Source organism: Symphalangus syndactylus, chromosome X (assembly GCF_028878055.3).
Source record: "Symphalangus syndactylus isolate Jambi chromosome X, NHGRI_mSymSyn1-v2.1_pri, whole genome shotgun sequence".
Classification (NCBI taxonomy): domain Eukaryota; kingdom Metazoa; phylum Chordata; class Mammalia; order Primates; family Hylobatidae; genus Symphalangus; species Symphalangus syndactylus.
The window spans coordinates 20,611,882-20,623,076 of record NC_072447.2 but is presented as its reverse complement, the minus strand read 5'-3'; the positions used below and the strand labels follow the sequence as shown (position 1 = coordinate 20,623,076).

Genomic DNA, 11,195 nt, shown 5'->3' with positions numbered 1-11,195 from the left:
ATGATCCTCAAGGTGTAGCAGAGGAATTTGTAGGAGAGAGGGATGATTGACGTCTTCGTATAGCCCTCCATCCATCCCAGTTAGCATGGAGGGATTTTAGGTAGGTCATAGAGAAACTGGGTAATGATGGCAGGTGTGGAGGAACAGAATGTACCACTGAATGGGGGTTCCAGGGGAAACATGTGGTGGAAATATCCTCCCTTGCCACATGATCTGCCAAAATTGAACATGGGGAGTTTAGGAGGGGTGACATGTCAGTTTGGGAACTATCTTCAGGGGTGCTAACCCAAATCTCCCTTTCTCCAACCAGAGCACCTTGCATTCCTCATCAGATGTCACCCCCACCCCGACTTCCTCCACCATGTCCTGATGGTGCTTTGTGACGTGTAAAGCCTTCCTTCCTGCCCAGGGCTACCATTGGCTGGGTAGTGGAGTGTTGACCAATCACAGCTCAGTGACGTGATCGCCTCATTGTCCTGGATCACGGGAGGGGTATATACAGGGAGGCCAGGCAGCCTGGAGTTAGTCGACCGTTGGGAGACGTTGAGCGGCGGAAGATGAGTCCAAAGCCGAGAGCCTCCAGACCTCCGGCCACGGCCAAGGAGTCACGAAAGAGCAAGTCCTCCCTCGAGCTGAGCCCCAGTCGCCCGAAGAAGAAGGTGAGTGACCCTCCCAAGCTCCTCCTCGTCTTCCCCTCGCCTCCTTCCTCACAAGAATCCTCTCTGGTCCTCACCTGGCACAACCCCCCAACCCGGCCCGCACCGCTTCTGAGGACACGTCCCTGTTCCCAGCCTCCTCCACCCTCGTCCCTAAACCAGAGCCCTTCTGTGATCTCCCTGTTGTCCTTCCAGACTACCAAGGTGGCCACGAAGGGGAAAGCAGCCCGTGGAAGGAGAGGCGGGAAGAAAAGGGCCACAAAAAAGATGGCGGCTGTGACGGCACCTGAGGCGGGGAGCGGGCCAGTGACACCCGGCCCCAGTGACCAGCCCAGCCAGGAGTTCCTTCAGTACGAGCTGCCACTGGCAGAGCTAGTGAGCGAGGGGACCCAGCACGACCCACTGAGTCAGGAGACCAAGCTGGAGGAACCACTGAGTGAGGAGACCGAGCTGGAGGAACCACTGAGTGAGGGGTGGCCAACTACACCCCTAGCTCCCTGAGCAGCCACTAAGTTCAGGCCCAGCCGCCAGACCTCAGAAATCTCACCAGCAGGGTGCTTAGCTTGGTGAGAACAATAAAATGAATGTGTTGCAAACTGATCTGAGTGACTCCATGTTGTCTGGTGGTGGGGAGGGAGGGAGGGAGGAAGAGGAGGTGTGTGGGGAGGGAGGGAGGAAGAGGAGGTGTGTGGGGAGGGAGGGAGGAAGAGGAGGTGTGTGGGGAGGGAGGGAGGAAGGAAGAGGTGGTGTGTGGGGAGGGAGGGAGGGAGGGAGGAAGAGGTGGTGTGTGGGGAGGGAGGGAGGAAGAGGTGGTGTGTGGGGAGGGAGAAAGGAAAGAAGGAAGAGGTGGTGTGTGGGGAAGGAGGGAGGGAGGAAGAGGTGGTGCGTGGGGAAGGAGGGAGGGAGGAAGAGGTGGTGCGTGGGGAAGGAGGGAGGGAGGAAGAGGTGGTGTGTGGGGAGGGAGGGAAGTGGGGTCCCGCGGGGTTGAGGTCAGAGGAACAGATCACAGTTAGCTAGACAGGAGGATAAGGATTGCGTCATGGCTGAGCACTGGAGAAAAATTTCCCCTTCACAGGATGACTCCGCTTCTTGTAAGGTTTGTTTCTTCATGCAATCTTGCTAGCACATACACCAAGTACCAAGAACTGGATTCTACCTGCTTAGGTTTCATTGTTAAAATACGTTTTCGTTTATAGAAACCAATGGAAGAATCCTTTCCATCGTCTTTCCTTTCAGCGTCCCCTCCCTACAATCTAATATAATTAAGAAGAAAAATTCAAAGCAGAGCAAAATATATCTATTTGATAAAAGCCTTTTTATTTTTGCAACTGAAGAGACAAAAAGTACATTCCATATTTCCATACATTAGAAATACACAGGTCTTTTCTATATATGGTAGAATTTAGTGTATACAAATATATGTAAATAAAATATAATGTGCAACTATATTTACTATATACAAACCTATATAGGTTATATATATTTATATATAAAATATATAAATACAAATACAGAAATATGGATTATATATTTATATATATACAAATATAAATATATAGATATAGATTATATATACACATGTTAGAAATACATAGGTCTTTTCTATATATACTAGAACCTACTATACATATTTATATATTAATATATGTATTTTTATGTTTCTGTGTAGATTATATATAAATATATATGTATAAATACATATATAAAACATATTTATATTTATATATTATATATAATCATTTCTTTTAGAAGGTAAGGCATTAGTATTTTTCAAGCATGGTTCTCAGGCAAAAGGAGCAAGGAAATTATCATTTTAAGAAGAAAAGAGTACAAAATTATCACAATTTAATTTCCAGTTGTTACTAATTACACGGACAGAATAACTCATGCCCTTTAATCTTATAATGAATAGCACGTTAAACTTATATGTGATGATGGAAATATGAATTTCCATATAATAAGGGTTTGAGATGTAAAGCACTAACTTTATAGGCAGTTTTCACTTGTTACATAGATTGTTCTGAAAGCTTTAAAGATGCTAAAATTAATGGTGGCTTTGAAGAGATGGTAGCATCATTTGAGAAACAACAAATGGGTTCTGTTTCATCCTTTCCTTGGTGTGGTCAGGGCTTCACTTCATTAGCTTAGGAAGGGATTTCAGAGCTTTGCATGTTGAACTTGTAGCTTCCTCCTATGGAATCCTAAGAAACCTAGGACGCTATACCACAGAAACAGGGCGTTGCCCATGTCCTGAACACCATCATTCTGTGGTATATTTCTTTTGTATTTCTTATATGGAAATACCACATAAGGATGAGCATGCTTGGTATAACTCAAAGCCTGTTTATTTGCAAGGCTGTATTGACCCTGAACAATCAATATTTGTATGTTATGGATGGGAAACAAGTCAGAACGAAAAGCTCCTGCTGTCTTTTAGGAAAGCCTATTGGCTGTGGTTGTATATCTCTTTCCAAAGGGAAATTGGTGAACTTTCTGCTATAGTTTTTTCCATAATGACAGCATAAAACTAAAATAAACTCATCTTGTCAGTGGTCACTCTTGGGGTTGGTGTATATTAGGGAGCAATGTTGCAATGTGTTTCAAAATTACATTCAAGAACTAATTTTGTGCACCTTATTTTAATGCCATATTTCCATTCAAACTCTGCAAGCCAAAACAGTCTGTGATGATTCTTTTGGCATTGAAAAAATTATCCATGGCACTTAAACCTTGTTTCTTTCATCATTTCATGGCAGTAGGAGCTTCAACTGTTATTTGTTGGGAACCCATCCTGACTAGCTCTTTCATTGGGGCTTCATGTTTTATTGTGGTGATTGGCAGACTTGTGTTTCAGGCATTTTCAGCTTCAGAAAGTTACTGTGATTTTGAAATTATAAATGCAAAAATATCAGTGAATTTATTTTCACAAACTGTTTTAATTCATTATAGACAATAAGTGGTTTAATCAGAAATCAATATTTTAAATAATATTTTAATTTGTTGGAGCATTCACAAATACTACATCTTCCTTTAAGTCTTTCTTTATTCTACATGTTATATACACAGTTAAATTAGTTAATAAGAGTGTTAAATATTTTTCCTCCTTCTCCAACTACACACAAGCTCAGGATTAAAATAACCAGTGGAATGAGTAAAGACCTGAAGTAATATAGCAGCAAAGCTGTAGCTGATTTTTATAATAAAATAATAGATATCAAAGCTTCCTGGCATTATAGGCAAATCTTCCTGTGTCCCTAAAGGGAGGATCCCCTTGACAACAGTCATGAACAACAGGTGATCTTGAGATTCTCAGCTGTCAAAGACGGTGGGAAAATTTGAAAACACCTTGTACACATTAAAGAGCTAAGCATGAGATGATGTATACATACATATGTCTCTGTCTCATTAGACTACAGGAAATAGGATGTAAAGTATTGTTCCTGGGTGTGTCTGTGAGGATGTTGCCAAAGGAGATTAACATTTGAGTCAGTGCATTGGGAGAGGCAGACCCACCCTCACTCTGGGTGGGTAGCATCAAATCAGCCTCCATTGTGGCTAGAATAAAGCAGGCAGAAGGAACTGGAAGGAACAGACTGGCTGAGTATTCCAGCCTTAATCTTTCTCCTGTGCTAGATGCTTCCTGCCGTCGAACGTCAGACTCCAGGTTCTTCAGCTTTTGGACTCTTGGACTTACACCAGTGGTTTGCCAGGGGCTCTTGGGCCTTTGGCCACAGACTGAGGGGTGCACTGTCGGCTTCCCTACTTTTGAGGTTTTGGGACTCGGACTGATCCACCACTGACTTCCTTGCTCCTCAACTTGCAGATGGCCTATCGCGGGACTTTACCTTGTGATCATGTGAGTCAATTCTCCTTAATAAACTTCCTTTCATATATGCATCTATCTTATCAGTTTTATCCCTCCAGAGAACCCTAATACAGCTTGGTTCACCAAGGTTGCTGTGCAGTTCTGGGCATGACATGGGGAGAAATATGTGATGTGGAGGCAGAGAGACCGTCTCCTCTTGTGTATATCTACTAGTTAGGAAAACACATCTCACAAGAGCCTTGCAGAAGACATTCTTCCTCATCTTATTAGCAACAATAAGTTTACTTGCCCGATTCCTGAGCTGGTCACCAGTAGGGGTACAGGGATTGCCTGTGGTTTCATCAGGTATCCCATGGAGCTGCACATAGCATCAGCTATTTCATAGATGCTGTGCTGGCTACATGGGGATAAAATTAGAGGATAAGAACATGAACAGAATCACACATCAAAGTGGATGAATCAATGGGGAAATATATCCTGGAAGGCAACTACTGATGTTCCAATGCATATATCTACAAGGGATTGTTGGGTTTTGTTTTTGTTGCCAACAGAATAAATTTTCTAATGGTACAAGACTATGAATGCCTGCTTTTGTTAACATCAAATTGAGCAACAGTTTAAAAGGGTTACGAAAAAATAGCATGATAATGTTTATGCATTCTTTGGATTTTATTTTCACTCTGCTAAACATGACAGAACTCAGTAACAACGATCCTCTTCATATAGCAAAGTTCTTGCAAGAGGAGGAATGAAAGTAACCAAGCTGAAATAACAGCTGAAGACTTCCCATCCCTAACATGCATTGGACTTTGTAATTTTCTCATAAAAGAAACTGACTCCATTTAAAAAGTCTTTACACAAAATCCTCCCTGTTGCAGCCATTGTCACCAATGGTCCATTTGAACAAAGACAAAGCAAATAAAGTATCATGAATTCAACTTAATTAGTCTCAGGGCATTTTCTTGGTTTTCTCCATGTAACTTACTAGTACCTCAGAATGTGAACTGGGAAGATCTTTTCTTTTTTCTTTTCTTTTTCCTTCCTTCCTTCCTTCCTTCCTTCCTTCCTTCCTTCCTTCCTCTTTCTTTCTTCTTTCGTTTTTGAGATAGAGTCTTGCTCTGTCACCCAGGCTGGAGTCCAGTGGCACGATCCGGGCTCACTGCAATTTTTTCTTTTCTTTTCTTTTCCTTTCCTTTCTTTTCTTTTTCCTTCCTTCCTTCCTTCCTTCCTTCCTTCCTTCTTCTTTGTTTTTTGAGATAGATTCTTGCTCTGTCACCCAGGCTGGAGTGCAGTGGCATGATCCTGGCTCACTGCAATTATTTCTTTTCCTTTCTTTCTTCTTTCCTTCCTTCCTTCCTTCCTTCCTTCCTTCCTTCCTTCCTCCCTTCCTTCCTTCCTTCCTTCCTTCCTCCCTTCCTTCCTTCCTTCCTTCTTTCCTTCTTCTTTGTTTTTTGAGATAGAGTCTTGCTCTGTCACCCAGGCTGGAGCGCAGTGGCACGATCCTGGCTCACTGCAATTTTTTCTTTTCCTTCCTTCCTTCCTTCCTTCCTTCCTTCCTTCTTTCTTCTTTCCTTCTTTTTTTCTTTTTTTCTTCCTTTCCTCTTTGAGATGGAATCTTGCTCTGTCACCCAGGCTGGAGGGCAGTAGCATGATCCTAGTTCACTGCAGCCTAGAACTCCTAGGCTCAAGTGATCCTCCTACCTCAGCCTCCCAAGTAGCTGGGACTTCGGGTGCACACCACCATGCCTGGCTAATTTTTGTATATTTTTGTAGAGAACAAGATCTCGCTGTATTACCAAGCTCATCTTAAACTGAACTCCGGGCCTCAAGAGATCCTCCCAACTTGGCCTCCCAAAGTGCTGGAATTACAGGTGTGAGCCACTTCGCCTGTCCCTGAGCTGGGAGTTTTTATATCCATTTGCACTGAAGGATTGAGAAGAAAATTTGAGCATTCCTATACACAAATCAACCAAATGAAATGTGTCAGGTTGTAGCACAATGATGAATGTTTCCAATAAGCCCTAGTAGTATTTTTGGATATATAGCAACTTAAATGGGTTATTCTGAACTAATTAGCAATGTACCTATAATTCTAGTTTTCAATAAACATAGATTTTCACTAAATTCTTTTCTTTGACTTTACCTACTCATAGACAAAGATGTTCCTTCCTGCAAAATAGCTAATTAGACCTCCATGATTCAACAGGAGTGGCAATACTTGGGAGGGAAGCTTCACTCACAATTTTGATAGAATGACCAAGAGAAGTTTCATTTTTATTCTTGTGTGTGTAAATTCCTATTTTTGTTACTATTTACTTAAATTTTTATTTATGTATTTATCCAATGCCCATCAGGAACTGCTATTTACTCAATGCCTCCTCAATCCTTTTGCTTCTGTTTCTTCAGTTCTCATCTGGCCTCAATAGGAGCACTATCTGAATTCACTCTGGATTCATGGCCTGTCCTGTAATTTCTGTGTCCTGTAAAGAAGGTGTCTTGTGACTGGGTGTAGTGACTCATGCCTGTAATTCCAGCACTTTGGGAGGTTGAGGTGGGCAGATTCCTTGAGGTCAGGAGTTCAAGGCCAGCCTGGCCAACATGGTGAAACCCTGTCTCTACCAAAAATACAAAAATTAGCCAGGTGTGGTGGTGCCTGCCTGTAATTCCAGCTACTCTGAAGGTTGAGGCACAAGAATTGCTTGAACCCAGGAGGCGGAGGTTGCAGTGAGCCGAGATCACACCACTGCTCTCCAGCCTGGGTGACAGAGTGAGACTCTGTCTCAGAAAAAAAAAAAAAAAGTGTCTTGTGTTGCTTTGGGAAATCTCAATAATCAAATAGCCACTACATTTCCTTGTATCTAAGAGACCTTCAATGATAAGACACACCCCTGTTGTTGGCCTCCGAAGGAGACTAAGTAAACATCGTGATTTAAACAGATGATACAATATTTTCTTATCATTTATAATTTGTATTTTATACTTATTCAAACAGCACTTTTTTGTTTATTTGCTTACACCAATTTTGTGTATATATAAAAGAGAAATGAGATTAAAAAATAAATTAGATAAGGGATCCCTAAAACTTTTTAAAAACTCAAAGCAGTCAGAGATTACTCTGAGTTATTGAAGTTTACATTCTTGGACTCTATGGAATAATTTTCCACGTCATTAAATGCACTACTAACATGCCATTTTTTGCTGTGTTTACCATTTATATGGAAAGATAACATACATACAGACAAGTGCACAATAATTCATATACAGCTTGATGAATTATCACAAGAGAACACACCTGTGCATGTACCTCCATTATTGAAAAATGGTCAAGAATCTGGCAAGCAGATCCTCTCACCACTAACTCCTCTGCTTCCTCTCCACCAGCCTCCCAATTGTGACTGCACCACAGACCAGTTCAGTATCTTTTTGATACTCAGTAAATTAAATCATAGAATAATTACTCTTTTGGATCTGGCTTCTTTTGCTTAGTGTTATGTTTGTGAGATTCGCCAATGTTGTGTGTAGTGGTGGTTAGCTCATTTTCATTGCTATGAGGTTGTTTGTTATCAGGCAGCAACAATTTACAATCTTTAACTGCAAGGTTAGTGTTTTTGTGCACGGTTTATAAAAGCTTGTCTACCCCAAGGACATGAGCTCTTTGTTTATTGAGATGGATACATTAATGAGTGCTGTATAAAAAAGAAACCTGTTAGATATTCAGGATGAATAAGAAAAGTAGAAATAAATGGATTTCTGCCAAAAGGAGCTTTCATAATATGGTGACATGGCCAAAACCGCAGTTACTTTTGCACCAGCCTAATAGACGACCGTGAAGAAGGCAAAATCCTTCCATGAAGATTCTAGAAAGAGTGCCATGGTAAAGTGATCTTTTAAAAAAAATCTTACTTTTATCTCAGTCATATCTTTAATATGAGTACTCATAACATCTATTAAAGACCTGATATTTTATGATACACTTTTGCATTTTTATGACTAAAATTACATGCATTATTTCTGTGTATAAGTTAATTCTAATTTCATTGACATTATTTTATAGGCACATGAGACCAGTGTATTTACCAGAATTTAATATATGATGAGGCTATCTTTTAATATTAAAAGGGCAAGCTAACCATTTGATGGGAAAAAGCAACATCAGCAAAACAGCAATTAGATAACTAGATCCCTGCCTCACATCCTATAGCAAATACATTTCAAGATGGAAATGCAAGTAAAAAAATAATAATAAATACATTATAAAATATAGATAAACATTGATAGAATTTGGGGATGTAGAAAGATTTTCTAAGCTCGACTCTAAATATAGAAGTCAGAAGGAAACCACCTACTTCGGCTACCAGCACACACTCAGTTCTGCCATCCACCTCGCCTTCCTCCCACCCCAAACCCCTTATCCCGCACACACACATAATGGACACCAAGTCATCCTTCAGACAGTAGCTCCAACATCATTTCTTGCCCATATACACCAACTCTATAGATTATAGAATCTCCCCGGGAACATTTTGATATCCCTTTATAGTATTTATGAAAATTATTAGCTATATATTTATTTCTGTAATTTTAAAAATTCACCTTCTTATCTCCAACACTTTAAGGCCCTCATGAGAAAGACAAGGTGTATTTTTCATACCATTAATACTCTGGTAATAGTGTCTCTTGCCCATAGACGGGGCTCAACAGTTTTTTTTTAATGAAAGAGAAAATACTTATAAGTTTTACTATACAAATAAATGCTTCTCTATAACATAAAGGACATGTACAAATATGCAGAGACTAGCTTTTTAAACGTGTGGAGGAACCCAGCCTGATACAGATACCCAGCTGAGCGAGTGTGTTTGCTGATCTTGACCTCTGGAAGCCAGTGCTTTAAACCATGAGAATGAAAAATTGTGAGGCACTGTGTGGATGCTGGGAGAAGTATGTGAGATGGAAAAGTTCTTTCATGGCATCCAAGAAGTGAATGATCCTCAAGGTGTAGCAGAGGAATTTGTAGGAGAGAGGGATGATTGACGTCTTCGTATAGCCCTCCATCCATCCCAGTTAGCATGGAGGGATTTTAGGTAGGTCATAGAGAAACTGGGTAATGATGGCAGGTGTGGAGGAACAGAATGTACCACTGAATGGGGGTTCCAGGGGAAACATGTGGTGGAAATATCCTCCCTTGCCACATGATCTGCCAAAATTGAACATGGGGAGTTTAGGAGGGGTGACATGTCAGTTTGGGAACTATCTTCAGGGGTGCTAACCCAAATCTCCCTTTCTCCAACCAGAGCACCTTGCATTCCTCATCAGATGTCACCCCCACCCCGACTTCCTCCACCATGTCCTGATGGTGCTTTGTGACGTGTAAAGCCTTCCTTCCTGCCCAGGGCTACCATTGGCTGGGTAGTGGAGTGTTGACCAATCACAGCTCAGTGACGTGATCGCCTCATTGTCCTGGATCACGGGAGGGGTATATACAGGGAGGCCAGGCAGCCTGGAGTTAGTCGACCGTTGGGAGACGTTGAGCGGCGGAAGATGAGTCCAAAGCCGAGAGCCTCCAGACCTCCGGCCACGGCCAAGGAGTCACGAAAGAGCAAGTCCTCCCTCGAGCTGAGCCCCAGTCGCCCGAAGAAGAAGGTGAGTGACCCTCCCAAGCTCCTCCTCGTCTTCCCCTCGCCTCCTTCCTCACAAGAATCCTCTCTGGTCCTCACCTGGCACAACCCCCCAACCCGGCCCGCACCGCTTCTGAGGACACGTCCCTGTTCCCAGCCTCCTCCACCCTCGTCCCTAAACCAGAGCCCTTCTGTGATCTCCCTGTTGTCCTTCCAGACTACCAAGGTGGCCACGAAGGGGAAAGCAGCCCGTGGAAGGAGAGGCGGGAAGAAAAGGGCCACAAAAAAGATGGCGGCTGTGATGGCACCTGAGGCGGGGAGCGGGCCAGTGACACCCGGCCCCAGTGACCAGCCCAGCCAGGAGTTCCTTCAGTACGAGCTGCCACTGGCAGAGCTAGTGAGCGAGGGGACCCAGCACGACCCACTGAGTCAGGAGACCAAGCTGGAGGAACCACTGAGTGAGGAGACCGAGCTGGAGGAACCACTGAGTGAGGGGTGGCCAACTACACCCCTAGCTCCCTGAGCAGCCACTAAGTTCAGGCCCAGCCGCCAGACCTCAGAAATCTCACCAGCAGGGTGCTTAGCTTGGTGAGAACAATAAAATGAATGTGTTGCAAACTGATCTGAGTGACTCCATGTTGTCTGGTGGTGGGGAGGGAGGGAGGGAGGAAGAGGAGGTGTGTGGGGAGGGAGGGAGGAAGAGGAGGTGTGTGGGGAGGGAGGGAGGAAGAGGAGGTGTGTGGGGAGGGAGGGAGGAAGGAAGAGGTGGTGTGTGGGGAGGGAGGGAGGGAGGGAGGAAGAGGTGGTGTGTGGGGAGGGAGGGAGGAAGAGGTGGTGTGTGGGGAGGGAGAAAGGAAAGAAGGAAGAGGTGGTGTGTGGGGAAGGAGGGAGGGAGGAAGAGGTGGTGCGTGGGGAAGGAGGGAGGGAGGAAGAGGTGGTGTGTGGGGAGGGAGGGAAGTGGGGTCCCGCGGGGTTGAGGTCAGAGGAACAGATCACAGTTAGCTAGACAGGAGGATAAGGATTGCGTCATGGCTGAGCACTGGAGAAAAATTTCCCCTTCACAGGATGACTCCGCTTCTTGTAAGGTTTGTTTCTTCA

General features: G+C 43.4%; 1 protein-coding gene across 3 annotated transcripts; it reads left to right on the top strand.

Moving 5' to 3' along the window:
• Window positions 1-336: 336 nt before the first annotated feature.
• Window positions 337-10,719, top strand: LOC129475809 (variable charge X-linked protein 3-like). Of its 3 annotated transcripts, XM_063635215.1 has the most exons (3): window positions 337-659; window positions 852-1,122; window positions 10,496-10,719. In XM_063635215.1, exons 1-3 carry the CDS (start codon window positions 558-560, stop codon window positions 10,618-10,620), a joined length of 498 nt encoding a protein of 165 aa, XP_063491285.1. In that variant the 5' UTR covers window positions 337-557; the 3' UTR covers window positions 10,621-10,719. The 3 variants fall into 3 exon arrangements, with proteins under 3 accessions (XP_063491285.1, XP_055124170.1, XP_055124258.1); XM_055268195.2 differs by lacking the exon at window positions 10,496-10,719 and having other exon boundaries at window positions 350-659; window positions 852-1,256; XM_055268283.2 differs by lacking the exons at window positions 337-659; window positions 852-1,122 and adding an exon at window positions 9,769-10,122 and having other exon boundaries at window positions 10,315-10,719.
• Window positions 10,720-11,195: the final 476 nt, after the last annotated feature.